Here is an 18573-nt window from a genome sequence, read left to right on the forward strand (position 1 = left end):
TTTCATCTGTTTTCAACACTTGACAGATGTCATGTTAGATAGACAGGATTTAAAATTTTTGCACTTTGTGAACTTGAATTACTTACTTTATTCTATAATATGCAACGTGTCTTCTTTTTGTCATATATGGACAATATGTTAATTCAACAAATTAGTATGATTTAAACACTATGGTGTATGTTATTACATGGCAATTCATTCCTCAGCAAAATCATAACAGCCAACATTTTATGGTTTTCCACATGAATGAATGTGACACACATTCCATCTTTTCCCCGCTGAATTGTGCAAAATTGGTCACGAACTGGTGACGGCTCCTTAAGTCTCCATGCTGACATTTCTCCAAATCATCATCAAAGCACACCACAGCATTCTGCATGATGTGCAAACAGCTTAAGTAGCCATCTTACAGAGAGAGCTCAAGTTATGCTCATCAAACCTCTTGTTTGCTTTGACGATGAACAACGCTATTATAGTGAATACCCAAGTACACATCCCACAAATTATTTTTTACTTTCTTGGTATAAAAAAACAATTTTCTTAACAGTGAGATGAAGTTGCACACAGTAAATTAATTTATATGTGAAATGCAGTATACACTATAACAATAGTCCTTGTCAGATGCTGAGTGATGATGAAGTGTCAACCTTTTCTAACATAATGTGACCTAGCGTAAATTCCCTTTGCTTTTCCATGTATGTCACATAAGGAAATTCTGGGGGAAACTGGAATTACTTGTCATTTAGAGAATTGTTTGTTATTTACAAATCTAATCCAAGAAATTGTAATATCATTAATGTAAATTCTCCTCAGGAATCATTAAAACACCCAGTAGCCTAGCTAGGCGCGTTCCCGTAAATGGAACGCACCTCACGTCTAATTGTATTGATCACATGGGTCTGTTAAGCCAATAGCAACCCTGCTTTCGGACGCGCGCAACTTGATTCAGGAAGTGCATTTTTTAGTCTTGCTTCGGGCTAGCAGGGAAAGTCGTCAGAAATCGTCAAATTGAAAAGTTGTTTAGTTAATACAGTACAAACGTTGGCTGAAAATGTCTGCTGATCCCGAGCTTAACATTGCACATGTATCATCATCGCTTGGACAGAGTGACAATTTGCATCAACAGGGTACGTAAAGAAATGTACTAAGTTACGTTTCTCTTTAGACTGTTAAGACTAACGTTACTCTCATAGAATGGTAATATTTCTTAAAACTTCATTTGTGTTAACATTAGACCTAAACTGAAAAATAAACGGCTCATTTATACGAAATAACCAGAAGTGAATAGTAATGCATTTTAATTGTATGTCCCTGTGCAGACTGGATGGGGAGAAAGCTGCACAGTTTAATTTAATCTATGAAGTTGAGTTTTGTTCTGTCTGTGAGTCCCAGATTTTGTTTGGATACTGACAATACGTTTACTGTATTCGATTCACCCAGTTCTAGCCTCATTTCCTCTCTGTGACATGACAGAGGAGGATCTGAATCAGAACCCTCAGTTCTGTAAACTCTTGGCAACCCTGGCCCAACATGTGGACCAAACTGGACTCACGGTCCCACTGAAAACGGAGCTGGAGAAGGTATCAGTAAGCAAACACAGTGTGTTTACACTGTGACAAAACTAACTCTGACTTCCAAATGTATTCATTATGACATGATGGAGAGCAAACTACAATAAAGTTAGACCAAACAAGTAACAAGTGTATTGTGGATCTGACACTATGATGAATTTAAAGTGCATTTAGTTACACTATAAGTAGTCTGTGACCTACTGACCTCTACTGGTAACCAGTATAAATCAAACCCCATAGAAGGAACTTGGCTGCCCTTATGTTTGAAATTCTAAGCTTTTGTCTAACTAACAAGCACTTACAGACACTTTTTATCCAGGCTGAGCAGAAGCTGCAGAGCCAGAGGCGTAATTGGCTGCGGTCCGAGAGCCTCTTCAGAGGGCTGCAGGAGATGATTCAGGACCACTGTGTCAAAAAGCACCATGCCACCGTACCCCCTGACCAGAACATGGTACAACACATATTTGTTTTTGCACAGTTTTTAAATGCATAAACAGACACTAGGAGCATCAGATGATTAAAAACACTTTTATAAACCACTTTTTGTGCTTATATGTGTAAGTAGTTCTTTGAGACGATGGAGAAGTGTCTGCTCGTGGCTCAGTGTGCCAAACAACTGGATCCCAGTAGGACTACCAACCATGATCAACCTCCTGTACTAGGCCTGAAACCCCAACAGGTGATGGATCTCATGCCATCAGAAAAGGTGAATCATAGGAATACAATAGATACAGATTTTTTTTGGAGTGTTTTTTTTTGTCTTGCCTACTATCAAAAATGTGTTTTTACTTTGTATAACCTGACATGTACAAAAGATGTACAGCAGTATTTTATTTTATCAATATGGGTCTTGTTTTTCTCCCTGTCTTGTTTTACTTTACCAGAATGTGCAAAGAATGAAACAGAGTCTGCCCAGAGAGCTGGAGAAACATCTAAAAAAGAAGTGTCTGAGCCTCCTCTCATTCTATCAACCTGAATGGGGTACACCAGCTAAACTCTGTGACTTATTTGCATAGAATAAACTATCAATATCAGCACCTTCCCAACACTTTATTGTTACAGTTTTTTTATTTGTTTTAATCACTTTTAGAAAATGAGAGTGAAGGTCTGAAGAGCAGCAAGTTGTCTTATCTGTCAGCTCAGCTGGACAAAGAGAAGAAAAGTGCAGAGAGTCTTAGGGAGACCTGCCGGGAAACAACAGTTCTCCTGCAAAGACAGACTCAACTCTACCTCTCTGTGCGTACCCCTCTGAATGTGTTTGTTTTACTAAAAAGTAAAGGAACTGAAATTTGCTTTTATGTCACAACATATATTTTTTTAAGAAATACAATAATTGGTAATTCTTTGCAAAAACCTTTTTCACAATATTATTTTGCATTTTGTTTCTTTCTTTGACCAGGAGCTGGTTAAGTGTATTCAACTTCTCCAGTCTCTCATCTTGGACCATAGGCTGAAGACACAGACAGAGCTGGACAGCAAGAAGATGGACTACTTTGAAGGCAAATGTGAATTGGTCTTACAGAAGATAAAGTAAGCAGATTACATTTTTTTTCACCCACATAAAGAGGGAAATTTATTGGTGGCCTTACTCAGAATTATTCCAATAACCATTGCAATATTTTTTTCCATTACTTAAGATTACATACCTCACATAATATTGTTTACTGTAGAGAACAGTCATTTACATACTTTATAGAGTAATGCAGTGTTACTGGTAGTACCAAATAAGTATCTATAAATTAGAGATTAATTCATATTGATGCCAATAACCAATACTTTCTCATATTAAACAACAATGTTGTCGTTATTGTTGTTTTTTATTTCTTTAATATGTTTGTTACATCATTTCTTCTTAAAGCTTATATGAACTTGGCATTATAATATGCAGTGCAGAAATATCTGTATTTCTAGTCTAAATTATACAAAAAATTAACAACCATTATGTTCTGTTTACAGTGAAAGACAAGAAGAAAACATATTAAGCATACTGGCTCTTCTGTTTCTCTGTTTCTCTTTTTCCTTCAAAGATTGGAGATGGTGGAATTACAGCTTGACACATACACACCTAATTCAATATCTGCTCACAGAAAGATAAGGCAAGGCTTGTTTATAATTGTTGTCTTGGGATATCAATATTATTCCTACCTCCACTGGAGACTAGGCTCTTAAGCAAAACTCTGTGATAATAGTTAAAGAAACGCATGCTTTTTCCCACTAGTGTCTGTTTTGATCTTTGAGTTTCTCCTCATCAAAACATTTACAAAAAGCTTTTACAGGTGCTACGATATGGCCGATACTTCTTAAAAACTGAACTGACATAACTTTTTGTGCTACATTTCAATTATAGAGAGAAGCTGCAATCTGAGCTGAAGGCCTGTCAGGTAGAGAAGCAGTCTCTGGAATTAAAACTGGCCTCCTTTGAGATTTTGGGCAAAGAGTTTGAGACCTTGGCTGAGGAGTACTGCAAATTACGGCAGGAGATAGAAATGAAAAACTGGGCTCTGAAGGAGTTCACCCACTACAATGACATGTGAAGATCACATCTGATGCTGGGACAACAGCCGGCCCTTCCTTCGTCACAGTGCATCATTGCTTACAGTTACATGCTGGCTGTTGGACACTGTGTGAACTTTAGGCCTATTGTCACTCTTTGAATGGGATAACGTTTCCATCGCGTTCATTTTTGTTTAAATTGCTCTTCCCTGCATCACCATTAGTAATCAATTTTCATGTGGCTAAATAGTCACCTTTGTGAAAATTTAAAAAATTAACGCAATATAACAAACATTCTAAATACAACTAATGTCATATATTTGTAAAAGATGCTTCTGTGAACTGACATCTGTCACTGCATTAGTGAAAAAAATAACACGATAGGTGGAGACATGTGAGCAGTATCAAATCGAGAAACACCTATTTTATCCTTTTTTCGTGGTTGGGCCATTTAGTGGTCGTAACTTGTACATTTTTGGTAAAGCTATAACTGAGTGTGCTGTTGAATTGATAATTTTCTTTGTCTTTTCAACAGAATCATTGTTGTTTATTGATGTACTTATTAAATAACATTTATTTGTCACCTAGGTGTTGATAATTATTAATTACGAAATAATCTTTTAGTTAAGGTTTTCATATTTGAAAGCGGGCCACACCTTGAAAGGCTTATAATTAAAGATGTCAAAAGCCTACATATATTATGTGCTTCAGCCACAACATTAAATCCAGGTAGTGGTTTTAATGTAGTAGTAAGCAAGCTGTGATGCACTTTTTGTTCATATATGTCATGTGCACTTTTGCATTTTTTGTTTCATACTGACCCTTGTTCAAAATAACCAAGAGGATTTGATGTTGTGGCTGGCTGATGTTCTGCATATGTAGGCCATTACCATCAATATTATAAAGATAATTTACCCATAATTTTTGGTACATTTGTAGGTTTGCAATTTACCTGCAGTTTGCACATCATTCACAAGATGGCAGTAAAAGTTTAATTATAACAGACCTCTGTATCTTTGTCATAATCCTATAATTTTAGGCATATTTTCCACTTAACGGGGCATAGTGAACCTTTAGTAGCCGTGCTTTTTTTGACTTTCTGCTTTTACTATAAGCGATGACCTTATACAACATTCTGTCTTTTTCAGTCAATCTGTTTAAACCGTCACCACAATATTGCACCACACTGTTAAGACAATGTTTGCTATTTTTCCTGTGCCATTTTTAGTATCATTCAGTATCATTGTTTTAGTTGTGTAGTTGATGAACTAACTTTCTGTTCATAAATATGACATAACAGGCTTTTTTTCACTCACATATTTATCTTGTCAGAACTCACAGAAATTCTACTCTGAGGTGCACACACAGTAGTTTTTTCCTAAATGTATACAGTATTTAGCTTCTAATCCAAAACTTGTATCACTAAAAGCTATTTTAGTCAGAAACAGGAATTTATTGACGAAAAAAGAAACAAGTGCGAAAAAGCCCATCCGATCATTAAACCTGTTCTTGTCCAGGCCATACAAGAAAATGAAATCAGTTATATATTTTATTATTGGTTGAAAGGGGGGTAACGCCCCCTTCGCTATCAGCATTTACGATCTTTGGTAAGTCGGCACCATGATGATGAGCGGAAGTAGGTACGAGTAAAGCATCTCGCTCTGTTAAACCCTCTTTGCGCTCCTCTCATCAGCAGCACGAGCCCCGCCTCTCGACGCGAACCTCTGGCTGGTTCGCCTCCTACCCAACCCACATCTGGCTGTCACCCTGCCGCCGCGTCCGGAATCGCGGCATGCTCACATTCACACCGGGACATACGACGTGGATTTTGGCCCGAGGAGCACTATGTCGGAGGTGCGGAAATTCACCAAGCGGTTGAGTAAACCCGGGACGGCCGCGGAAGTCAGGCAGAGCGTGTCGGAGGCTGTGAGGAGCACCGTGGACCTGGTGGTGAGCATCGACCGGCGGCGGTCATTTTAGCTAACACGGAGAATGTAGCTGCCCTCCCCTCTGTCCTTCCTGGGGAGGTTAAGCCTTTCCACTGCCGTTTTCTAAATTGAAATTCTTCTCAATACCAATCTTTTGGGTTTTATTGCCACATTTTTCATACTCCTCATACTCTCGTGATTTGTTTTTGTAGTTTTCATTCACCGAGCGCCTCTAATCTACAACGTGTCCAGTGTGAAGCTCTGATGTTTGAATTCTCTGTCCCAATGTTGCACTGTGTAATGATAAAAGCTCTCACATGCTGTGAATGTAGCTCCCATGTGCTGGCTTGGCTTTGGTAAGTGCATTAGTAGAGACCATGACATTGTCCACCGACACGTTTTTTTTTTTTTTTTTTTTTTTTTTTTTTTTTCAGTAAGTCTTTTGCGGCTTCTTTTGTGTGCTGGCGGATGAGGAGAAGTGCCAGTTAGACAGCTGCAGCATGGCTTCCCTGTCGTTGCCTTGTAGCAGTGTGCGCCTCTTCATTTCTGTTGCTAATGGCTACATTGTGCAAAGGAAGGCAGTTAATACGTGTCACAATAGCTGATGTATATTGATGATGACAGATGTGTAAAGCAACTGATGGTTTATTTCCTCACTTTATCTTTTGCATAAATCGCAGTGCTAGTGGCTGATAGGACAGACTGTAATAATGTGGAGGGATTAGGCGCAGTGGCTTGAGATGAATAGCATTTAGGACCCTGCTGATACATCATTTATGCGCGTGTGTGTTTGTGTGTGTGTGCAAGTGTGAAATCATTTTCATGTCAGTACACGTTGAAGTGTGACATTCGCCTCAAAACCCTCCACTATGATGTCATCACAGATTGAGCTTGACTGTTTCTGTGTTTAGCTTTAACTAAAAGCAGCTCAGAGCTCACACATCATCACATATATGACAGTGACAAACTGCATCACAGTCATACATCTTTGGCTGTTTAAAGTGCGGATGTGGATATGTTTGTATGAGCGATAAACTCTTGCTCCCTTGGGATTAGTCTCTAGTCTTATGATAATCATTTTGAGAAATGTGAAGCAATGATTTTCCAGCATAATGATCTTGTGATTTAGGGTCTGATTTCTGTAACAGAGGTGGAAGTGTGTGGCTTTTTGTAGCCATGTGTGATATGATGCGTACTGTCTTAGTAGCAGGTTTGGGCTGCTCATTTTATGGAGTAAATTGTTGGCTTGGTAAATATGAACAAATACTGTTTTGTGGAGGGTGCATGGTCTGCATTCTTATCACATGGGGATTCCCTCAGGCATGCTGTGACCGTACTTCCTCTGAGAGGTTTGTGTGTTCATTTGTAGATTTCCTAGTGAGCAAAATGGTTGTGCATGTTTATCCTCAGGACACTTTCCCCTTTTAAGGCTAGTTAGTATTAGGTTAATTCATGGAAATCAGCCAATGAGGTTTGGACTTGTTGTTTACAGAAAGTCTCATTGAAATACATCAATTGAGTCAACCTCCTTGTCTGTATTTAGTGATTTCATAAGAATGATTGGAAACCAGTGGACAGTAATTCTAAACCTGATCAATAAAGGAGACCATTTAGTGTTTGCCCAATGAAGTGCTCAACTCAAGTAAAATAAGAGCTGTGGAACCTCTGATCATCAAACAACTATAGTTATGTGTATGGAGAACTGTACATGGAGAACTGCTGGGACAGGGCTTCAGCAGGAGCTTGGGTTATCTGGTGACCAAGCAAGCAACACATAAGGAATAGCACCAGTTTCTGATCTATATCTATATTGCAGAAATTATAATTATAGTTAATGAAGTAAATACTCATCAATATTAAAAAGTAAGTGATTGCCATGCTTGGATGAGTGACACAAACTAACATGTAACTAATGAGATGATTAACTGCTGGATTAAGGACACTATAGCTTACTGTGCCCAATTCAGTGAGTCCTCAAGTGATTAGATTTATTAGTTATTAAAAAAGGGAGTTTGAGGGGTGGGAAATGTCTTCAATCTTTGAACCACTGCAGAGCTTTGTTTCACATATAAAAACGGCATCTATTGACTGTCAGAGCGCAGAGGGCATTGAAACATCTGCCTGCACCTGATTCTACACCCAGCTAAGCGTGTCAGCGTGCATTTTCTAAAAATCTCACCTACTGTGGATGGAATAAGTCAAAGTGTGACACTTGTTACTGCCTTGTTGACATTTCTCTCACTGGCGGTGCAACCATATGTATCTATATATGGTGATTTGTGGTGAGATTTGTACATAAACTTAAGGATTACATATGATATGGGGGCTGTAGAAAAGTCTTTTATTGCTCAGGCCAAAAACATTATATAAAAACATGCAAAACTGACATTGTATGGTTGTGTTTTTTTTAGAAATGGACACCAAGACTGTTCTAGTCAGTTAGTTGCTTGTAACAACATAACAGGAATGAAGTTAAACTACATAAACGTGTAAAGATAGTAGAAAAACACACTGTATTTTGTCTATATTGTATTCATTTACAGTAAGGGGATATGCTGGATAATGTAAATAGAAATTACAAACTATTTGCAGTGAATTTTGGTATTTAAGTCCTGTATCTGTACATCCTTGTTTTGAATGTAGCACAAAGCTGCATTTATATTTGTGTACATTTTAGACAAGGAGTAAGACAAGGATTGAAGAGGCTAACTTGGCCTTTTTTCCTCCCTCGAATGAGCAGCTGGAATACTCAATGGGGTCAGCTGTGGGACAGTGAGATACTTTGTGTGACTTGCATGTCTGTGTGTGTGTGCTCACTCATCCATAGCCAACATGATAAAACCCACCTGCTTATGTTGGAGTTGCAAGTGCCTTACATCTGCTCTGAACTGTACCGGGACAAAGATGTCTGGAAATGCACTGACACCACTGACTTCATCATTGTCCTCTGGAGGTAAACTGGGAGCTGAGCTTTGTACTCAGGCCGGTCGGAACATTCTCTATCCAGGTTGCTAGTTGAGAGAGTAAAATGTGAAAAGTAAGGGAGAGTTTAACTTTGATGTCATGGGAAAGTGCTTTGATTGCACCCGCGATGTGGGTATACCCAAGTCTTCAAATATGTCCTTTTGGTGTTTTAGCGTTTCTCTGTGCCTTACTGTGGCTTTACGGCTGCCTGCTTGTGATTTCTCATCCTCTGTGCCAGTCCTGTGAAAGCAGAACTCTTTCTCATCTGTCTTTCCTTCTCACTTTGCTTGCTTCCTCTTTGTCTCTTGCTCTTTCTCTCTCTCTCTCTCTCTGAAACATGATCAGTTTTGCAGTCATACCACTGCGTTGCTGAGCTCTTGCTTCTAACTTGTAGCTCTGCGGTACAGCTTGTTGCACATGACAGGAAGCAGAGCGGGTGCCTTGGCTGCTGGGGCGTCAGCCATATGTAATGTTTTTAACAGACTGTCACGTATTTGTTGTGTTGTGCCACAGCTCAGGCTGCTTGTTGTCCTCTATACAACTACACAATAATGATTTACATCAGGATGTGTTCAAATAGATTAGTGGTTTTTGAAAATGTGGACAACTGAGAAAATCTGCACTAGTGGAAAATGTGGAGACAAAATTAACTTGTAACCAGCTTATTCCATGAGCAAAATTACTAGTTTGAGAACAAGGAAAGGGATAACTTTATTTCCCCTGCTGGCTTGTACACAAATACCACACTGAATTTTAATTGTATCTTCCACGGAGTATGCCAAAGTTTCCTACAATACTGAACATGTTGGGCTGGTATTGGCAAAATTGCATATTTCTACAATGTGTTTTGGGTTTGAATCTTTCACTCAGTGTAAGCATCAGAGCGCTTTAATGAGAAGCTGCAAAAAGCTAATACACAATGTACAGTATATGTAATGATGTCAGATAATATGGAAGAAAGCTAATTGCGGCACTCACTGAATAGCCTCTAAAGGGGAAAAATTGGAAAAAATAGCTTGTGTTTCGAATAAACGCACATTTAAACATACCCAGTAGATGTGACCAGCATGCAAAACCTGAACTGTGGTACTTTATGACTGACTTTCTTCCATTGCCCACTCCAACGGTAGGAAAACAAAGCTCTGCATCTCAGCTGCATGACACTTGAATGGCAATACGATGCAAGTACCACGTGGAAAATCGCTTACTCATACTCCCTCAGCTGTACTCAGGGTTTTTAAGACTCCTCCTACCCACTGTGCTTGTTCACCAAGCAGATGGTTGGCGGCTGTGATTGTGTTACCTACAGACTGAAGTGGTAGTAGCTCAGTAATGTGGCCACTGCCACTGAACCAATCTGTCCAGTCTGATTTTCTCAACGCGAGACCAAACAGCTTGGTGTCGGCTTATTGGCTAAGCTATTCATCACCATCGTCTCTGCTTAGCTTGAGCTAAAGTGGCACTTTTCTTGGAATTAATTCTCAGTCGCAAAAAACTGGTTAGGTTATACTCATGATCACATCTTGACCTATTTATGGAATGCTTGATTTTAGCCTGTAGGCCTCCTTTAACACAGGAAGGACCAATTACATATCCTCTACTTCTCTATGAAACTCGAAACAGGAACTTATGATTTTTAGCTAGAACTGCTACATGATGTGTGATATAGTTCTGTCTTGTTTCTATATTACGCATTCTTCTGTCAAGCACATTAACATTTTTTGTCAGCACACATCTGTTAAGCCAAATATCACAATTTGTCTTTGCCTACATATTTGCTCTCAGCTGTTTACCTTTCATCATCTTTTTCTTCTTTCTTCCTGCCACAATCCTTTGAGCAGCTTTTCCACTGCATCATGACAGTCCTCTGAACTTTGTGGCTTTCGCTCTAAACTCTTGTGGTTGCTCTGTTACAGTATATGTGTTGAGAAAGGTTCTGGGGGTGAGCTCTTGTTAACGTTCAAACAGCAGGGGCGTGTTGAACTTGCCAAACTCACGATAAAGCAGCATTATTAGAACATAAGCACAAAATGAACTTGTTTATTTGAAACTACATTTGTCTGCCTTTTCCTATCTCAGGAGCAGCCTAAGATCATTGAACCACTGGACTATGAGGCCGTGGTATTTCAGAGAAAAGCCCAGATCCACAGTGACCCCCATCGAGACCTGCTGCTTTGTCCTGTTGACGATGTCTCGGTGAGTCCCTTCGTCCTTTACCACTGTTCTCTCTGGGACTGGCTTTAGACCTGGCTGCACTTATAGTCCTAACCAAAAGGGCTGCAGTAGTGAAGTTATCTGTTCAGAGCCATTTGGTCTTACCACCAAATGAAGTTGTTTAGTTCATCTGACTGGTTTATTTTGGTCTGATCCTCTCAATGCATATTTCTGTTACTGTCCCAAATCTTAGCAATGACATTAGTAAACACAATGTTATTACATCCGTTCATTTATCCATTATCTGTAACCGCTTATCCTGTTTAGTAAGGTCATGGGGGGGCCAACACATTGAGACATATACAGCCCGACCACTATTCACAACTACAGGCAATTTAGAGTCACCAATGTATGTAACCCATGTGAACATGGAGACTATGTGATTAAAACAGATAAAATTATTGCTGAAAACACAAAAATAGCTTGTAATGTATTAATTAGACCTAATTCAGTAAACTGCAAAATAAGCAGCTTTTTTGACTCGTCTAACAGTCAAACAGTCAACTGGGTACAGGGACAAAGAGCTGTGCTACCTAATTATGGGAAACAACAACAGGATCAGTTAGTTGAAGAGGCCTGTCTAGTCAAAAAAGTTCTAGTCCGATAGCTTTGCTCTGTACTTATGGGTGCTGCTTCAAAAACATGTGGTTTTGTTTAGAAATGCCTCATGCATCATGTCTCCCTCCTGAGAGAATCACACTTGACACTCATCTTTTTTGTACCTCTGCCTGTATCTGCCCCTCATTCTGTTTGCATGTTTTTGTGGTTTCCTGCTGTGCTACAATTTAATGTCAAGTTAAAAACCTCACATCTACAATTATTGTATACGTGTGTGTGTGTGTGTGTAGGGGTCCCAGATTTCCCGGCAGAGGAGGACTGTTGTTCCCTCGGTCCCCCAGAATGCTGAGCAGGAGGCCAGGAGTCTGTTTTCCAGAGAGGTACTACTATCCAGCAGTTGTACTGTATGTTGCTTGGCCTCGTGTGGAGTCAGACGATACAGTAGAAATAAAGCCTGGTCCTTTCTGAAAATAAATAAGGAAGTTGTTGAATAAAAGACATGAATCTAAAATATTCACAGGGACTACATGCAACATCTAAGTTCATTTTATTAATTACATATCGCTGAATTAAAAAGCTTAAACGATATTAAATAGTAAAACTTTTAAGCTTAATGTATATCAAAGATGATTTAGTGACCCCTAGAGTGGTCACTATAAGCTCCTAAAGAAACGCAGAATGCTCAGCCCAGTAATAAACACATGCACCGCTGATGTTCTGCCAGACTCTGTGTTCCTTAGCCAGCTCTCGTGCTATGATATTGCATGGGAACAACTGTCACGTGGATTGTTAAGACACAGGCTTAGTCCGGGTCTATTAAACAAAGATCTATTCAGTTGATTCAGTTAGGAATTTCTGTTTGGAGTTTCATGCTCAATAAAAAGTAGCCACAACAGCGGTAAAGTTTTCTTTCTCTTAGTTTGCTGTTATTAAGTGAATAATATTAAAATGGAATTTTCTCCCCAAATTAGGGAACTGAGCACTCTGTCCTTCCCCATGAGTCACAGTTGGAGGAAAGATCTGTGTGCTCTGTTTGGTCACTTTCTGGCATGGCAGGCTTGTTATTTCTGAATATGCTGCTCCTAATCCAGCTCTCTGTGTTAATCTGTTTTGCAGTGCATCAAGATGTACAACACTGACTGGCATGTAATGAACTACAAATATGAGGCTTACTCTGGTGACTTCCGTATGTTGCCAAGGTAAGGAAGATGTGAAAAAAATACTGATATAAATAAAATAGCAATGGCCTCTGAATTCATAGTTTATGGCTCCACATTTGTGCAAAAACAAGGCCATTGTTTTTTTAATGCTAAATATGTATTGACATGTTGGCATGAATCTGCTTGATAATGACATGGGAAAAAAAATATTGAATATTAATGCAGCTCTCGTGCTTCAGCAGAATTGGGAACATTGCATATATATTCACGACTACAGTTCAGTTCAAGACTTTCCCTCACAACACAGCAGGTGTAGCCCAGATATTTTAAATACATATAGTATTTGATTATGTCAAAGCTTCCTAAGAAACATATTTTTTTTATAAATCCAGCTGGCACTTGAGTCATAAATTAAGGTGAGAGATACATGCAGAACGTCATTCTTCAAACAACCTTGAAATTCCACAGGAAAGAACTAAAGCAATAACAGACATTGTGGAATATTATTTACTGAGTAGCACATGGTATATATAGCAAAGGGCACTGTGCAAGGTGTAGTATGTAGTACCATATCATTTGTAGCCTGCTTTATCAAAAGTGAAGAAATAAAGTGAATAAGCTGTGATGCTTTAGAGAGATAGGTAGCTGACCTCATTGCAGTGGTGTACAGTAAGAAGACACTGATTTTTAAAGACTACTGAGCCTCTCTTACTGTCTTTTCAAAGCAAAGGCATGAAGACAGACAAGCTGCCAGCCCACGTGTTTGAGATTGATGAAGACGCCAAAGACGAGGTAAGCATTGAATGCTGTTTGATCTTCACAACATTGATCAGTGTAAGGGGGGGGTGAGTGTTGGGCTCACTGAGCCCTAAGGGAATGTACCATGTAGGAGCAGCTTTTAGTTTCAGTGCAATAAATGAAAGTGAGCACTTTAAACATTTGGAATCATACATATAAGACACAAATTTGGCTTATTAACATTCCTGAATATCTGAAAATGTAAGTAAAGGGAAAAGCTTGAGTGCATGAGTGCTGTTGGTTGTTTTGTCCACCCAGCAGTGTAACCCCACTGAGACTAAGTGCAGGGCCGTGAAAGCAGAAGCTTTATATGTCCTATAAATAGCTTTCATCGATTGCTCCTCCCCCTACTCTCGGGCTGGGTACAGACAAACTTAGACGGATAAGGGGTTTAATTGAAGGCAAATAAATGCTATCTTGCTGCTAGGATGGGGAGGGCCAGGAGGAGATGACTCTATTACCTCTTGAAATGGTCACTGCTAATGTGTTACATGTTCTCTCTCTCTCTCTCTCTCTCTCTCTCTCTCTCTCTCTCTCTCTCTCTCTCTCTCTCTTGTATCTAATCTATCTATCTTATCTATCTGCACTTCAATGTATCATCTGCCAGTAAAATGTTTTTTATATAAGTCCTTAATAATGATGCAGGGCCATTATTAAATACATTGTGATATAGGGTGTGTTGACGTGCGTGTGTGTGTGTGCGTGTGTGTGCGCGCGTGCATGGTGGTCAGCAACTGTTGTGTGACTGAAGGGAAAAATGGGGCATGGACTCCAGCACGAATACAACCAACAGCTGGAAGAGGAAAAAAGGGCCTGATGCAAACAGGACAAAATGCTACTTCAGTGTGATTAGGCTCATCTTGATAGTACACACACACACACACATACATTCTACACACTCACACCTTTTCAATCAATGTCATCATATGTGTGCCATGTTCCAGACTTACATTTAGCTAATTAGGCCTCCTTGTGCTATGAATTTCTCCAAGTTGCTGGATGCATTACCCCCAAAATGTGTTTGTATGTGTGTGCATGCATGCGAGATTGCTCCCTTGTGATGACTGTTTGTGTTGTCTGTGGTGCCTATGAAGCGTCCAATAATGGCATTGAAAGAGAATTATGACTTTTGTGGGAAACCAAAAACATCCCCTCTAACTGGGGATACCTGCAGCCAACAGTAAGCGTGCAACTGTGGCACTAGGTTCTGTAAAAGAAGTCAACAACCTTAATCTTTTGAGAGTCCATATTATCTACTTTGACACTTATATATAAAAAGCATTGACTGCAATTAACCTTCATCAGTTAGTCTTGATTGATTGTCTGATGTGTGTATCTGTCAGGACTCATCATCACTGTGCTCTCAGAGGGGAGGCATTATGAAGCAGGGCTGGCTACAGAAAGCCAACATGAACAGCAGTCTGTCTGTCTCTTTGAGGGTGAGTCACCACCAGACCTCCTGTCTGTTATTCATACTGCACCACAACAACAGGCAGACGTCATGACACAACTGAGTATACATGGCAACTTTTGCCCTCCTTCATAGCTGTTCCACTATTACGACGACACAATTCTGTAGCCCCTTCTGTTATTCTGTCCCATCATACTGTACTGTACTTTCAAGATTGCTTACATGAGCATTTAGTGCTGCATCATCAACATCAAAACTCTGATACAACATGTAAACATCAACTCAAATTTATTTATACAGCACTACACATAAAATAAGATAATAAATAATTTCATAAATAAATAGAGTAAAAATAGGATCACTACAACTAAATAAAAGAGAGAAGAAGTAAGAAGTAAAAACAAATTTTCAGTCTTCACTTTGTATTTAAAGCTAATGATAAGTGACTGAAGACCCTTTTAATGACTGCTAGATAAAACAATGTGCAGTATAAATAATACATTTAACAGTGCAGCATCTGCAGCACCTTTCTCTGAATTAGGAAATTAAATAATGTCAGCAGAATACCATCAATATAAGCAACAGCAGATGGGTTTAATGTGGTTTACCACATTTAACACTGCATTTCTTTTGTTATTTTTCCAATACTGTGAATAGCTGAATCTCTGACTCACTGTGAATTGCAGGTGTTCAAAAGGAGGTACTTCTACTTGTCTCAGCTCCCTGATGGCTCCTACATCCTGAACTCCTACAAGGATGAAAAGAACTGCAAGGAAACCAAAGGATCCATCTACCTGGACTCCTGCATAGATGTCGTTCAGGTATGCAGAGCAGTGAACAATCCCACAAACTGTTTCAGCAGCGTTTTTATTACTTTGAACAAGAAATCAGTGTATCCTGCTGTGCTTTAAATAAACCCTTTGTCCCACTGTGAGTGTTTTTAGTTGTTGCTATGAGCTTCCACCCTCATAAAAGTCAGTGTGTTAGCTAGTGTCACCATGCTTCAGGGCTTTTAGCCACTTTAATTGGATAAATTTGCTGCATTCCACCGATTTGAGCCTAAACCTTCTAGCGGATTATGAGCTATTGCTGCTGTCTCATGGCGCAGACTGGTACCGTGTTCAGTTCTGCACTGACTGGAAAGGCTGCCTGTAAACTTCTTCTGTTTCGGGTTTGGGCAGAGAAAGGAACTTGTTCTCGCTTGTTGGCTTTAATATAAAAGAATGTTTTTCGCAAACCGCATTTTGCCCCTGCTGGTTGAAATACTTTGACAGTTGTGTTGCCCCAAACTCTATTGGATGTCCTCTAGAGCTCTTGTTTCTCACAAAATATAGTATATATATAGTATCTTGTTTTGTAAATCAAAACTCAAATCAAAATAAAATTATGTTTCTTTTGTCAGAGTCCTAAGATGCGGCGTAATTGTTTCGAGCTCAAGATGCAGGACAGATACAGCCACTTCCTGGCTGCAGACAACGAAGCAGAGATGGAGGAGTGGGTGGCCACGCTAAAACAGGCACTGCAGACCAATACTGAGTCTGGCCAGGACAAGAGGAATGGTGCTGAGTCCCTGGACTGTGCCCTTGGTGAGTTGGAAAGTAACAAAAACTCAGAAACTACACAAAAATAATTTTTCAGTCAACCTAATATTTATAGTTAGACTAACAGCATTTACTTTAATATATAGTTTATTTATCATAGTTTTTAACCAGACTGTAACTGTACAGTCACAGTCTAGTTAGCTATGGTAATAACCATGGCATGTTAAACATGTTGTAATAGCACCTGGTGATCTCTTTCCTTTGCAGTGGGTGTGCTCAAACCAATAAATGTAGGTCTATATCCTGTGTTTTGACATGGAACACATAGGCAATAAATAGGATTAACAACACTGTACTTACCATATAGTTGCTGCCAGTAGTTCATTTGCTCACCCATCAAATGAAATCCTTCTGAAAGATTACAAGAAAGAGCAGGTTTAAGGAAAATCAAAGCTCAGGAATCTGAAGACTTACATATGTTTTTTTTCACCCTTTACTTTTATTCACAAATTGCAAAGTGTGTCTTTCTTTAAGGCACAGACATAGTAAATTGGTGGACTCACTGCTTGTCCTGAGACTGAGACCATTTTTTAAAAAATATAATAGTATATTCTTTGTAGAGTATTCCAGTGAAACTCAGTAGGCTTGGCTTGGTCACAAATCTTCCACATACTGATGAGACACTGGAAAGACATCAAGAAGGATGAAGGTGCAGCTGAGTTCACTCAGTCCATTATGTTTCACCTGGGAGTCAGCAGAACAGTTAATCGTCTGTTTTTAATTTGGCCAGCAGACTATAACATTAGTTTGCAAAGACACTAACTTGCTGATAGACATTAGGGAAACACTGGATAAACAACAGAGCTTTATTGGACCTACCATGCAGTAGTGTGATGTGTTGTCCCACTGGCTCTCTATGCATTTTAATTACCTTTTATAATTATGCGCGTTTAATGTCCTGTCCAAACAGATGACGACACTACCAGCCAAGGTAAAGGTGAGAGCCTGCTGGAGAGCTTAGGGAGGAGCTTACACCCTGAACTTATGAAGGTATGAGACACAAATGATTTATTGGGTTTTTGTTGCCTGTTACTATTACTACACAGTTAATGCAGGAATAGTGATGAAGTGTATATAAGTAAAACAAATGCACGAGAATTGAATAGCAAAAGAGAAAACATACTATATCTATATTGCTTTATACGTCTCTGTTATTTATATAGGTTTAGATTGTGGAAGAGCAGCTTTTTGGTTGGAATCCCTCTATTTGAGTCAGGATTTACTCTACAGAGACTGCATTGCTTTAATGTGTCTATAAACCCAAACCTACGTAGAGACAACAAAGCCCTCTGTGCTGTTTCACTGGGTTTGCTCTGGGCCTCTCCAGCACAGCTTTTCCCTCTGCAGCTGGTTTGTCTGCAGGCTGGACACAGTGAGAGCCGAAACAAAAGGAGGAGAACTGGGGAAGGAGATGGATAAGGGCTTTCATTGTGACCTGAGGGGTTGATTTGTTTGTCTCAATTAGATGCCCTTCTTTCTCCTTCTTCTGTCTGGGTCTGTTTACTGCTTCTCTTTTTATACTTACTGTCTGTACTTTTGTTGGTTTGCTGGCAGAGAAAATGCTAGCAGGCAACCGGGTGAACAGACACAATACAGTCACAAATATACATATTCCTATTGTCTGGATGAGAACAACAATTGTAAAATTTGCAGAATTATTTAACATGACTGATTTTAAAATTGGTTAAAATAGCTTATACATTTTAATGAGGGTATATTTTGACACACTTTGATCCCTGTGTCTGCAGTATGCCAGGGAGACAGACCAGTTCAATAAGATGAACAGGAATGAAGGCAGACAAAAGCTTTTCTCTCTGGATCCTGAGACACAGGTATAGAGGACGCCTCCTTTAACTCTCGGCTGTTTCATGATTT

General features: G+C 39.4%; 2 protein-coding genes across 4 annotated transcripts in view; both read left to right on the forward strand.

The window, feature by feature from the left end:
* The first annotated feature begins 935 nt into the window (after positions 1 to 935).
* On the forward strand, positions 936 to 5037 carry haus4 (HAUS augmin-like complex, subunit 4). Its single transcript, XM_067523870.1, has 9 exons — positions 936 to 1127; positions 1441 to 1580; positions 1891 to 2022; positions 2137 to 2277; positions 2456 to 2552; positions 2662 to 2807; positions 2971 to 3101; positions 3599 to 3667; positions 3919 to 5037. Exons 1-9 carry the CDS (start codon positions 1052 to 1054, stop codon positions 4103 to 4105), a joined length of 1119 nt encoding a protein of 372 aa, XP_067379971.1. The 5' UTR covers positions 936 to 1051; the 3' UTR covers positions 4106 to 5037.
* Positions 5038 to 5676: 639 nt separating this feature from the next.
* Positions 5677 to 18573, forward strand: part of dock11 (dedicator of cytokinesis 11) — a 53951-nt gene continuing 41054 nt past the window's right edge. For 2 of the 3 annotated variants that reach the window (XM_067523864.1, XM_067523865.1), the window contains exons 1-10: positions 5678 to 6014; positions 11036 to 11152; positions 12019 to 12108; positions 12845 to 12927; positions 13614 to 13680; positions 15030 to 15125; positions 15784 to 15918; positions 16500 to 16683; positions 17609 to 17688; positions 18447 to 18530. In XM_067523864.1, coding sequence (XP_067379965.1) covers positions 5910 to 6014; positions 11036 to 11152; positions 12019 to 12108; positions 12845 to 12927; positions 13614 to 13680; positions 15030 to 15125; positions 15784 to 15918; positions 16500 to 16683; positions 17609 to 17688; positions 18447 to 18530 — 1041 coding nt within the window. In that variant the 5' untranslated portion in view covers positions 5678 to 5909. Of the gene's footprint in view, positions 6015 to 11035; positions 11153 to 12018; positions 12109 to 12844; positions 12928 to 13613; positions 13681 to 15029; positions 15126 to 15783; positions 15919 to 16499; positions 16684 to 17608; positions 17689 to 18446; positions 18531 to 18573 lie in introns of all 3 variants that reach the window. The other variant, XM_067523866.1, reaches the window with a different exon arrangement.

This window comes from Channa argus, chromosome 12 (assembly GCF_033026475.1).
Source record: "Channa argus isolate prfri chromosome 12, Channa argus male v1.0, whole genome shotgun sequence".
NCBI lineage: Eukaryota > Metazoa > Chordata > Actinopteri > Anabantiformes > Channidae > Channa > Channa argus.

What these genes read in the sequence shown, in the direction of transcription:
- haus4 (XM_067523870.1), top strand. Translation starts at nt 1,052, where the DNA reads ATGTCTGCTGATCCCGAGCTTAACATTGCACATGTATCATCATCGCTT. An exon ending in ATCTCATGCCATCAGAAAAG is followed by an intron (nt 2,278 to 2,455) that starts GTGAATCATAGG and finishes TTACTTTACCAG; the next exon opens with AATGTGCAAAGAATGAAACA. An exon ending in AGACTCAACTCTACCTCTCT is followed by an intron (nt 2,808 to 2,970) that starts GTGCGTACCCCT and finishes TTCTTTGACCAG; the next exon opens with GAGCTGGTTAAGTGTATTCA.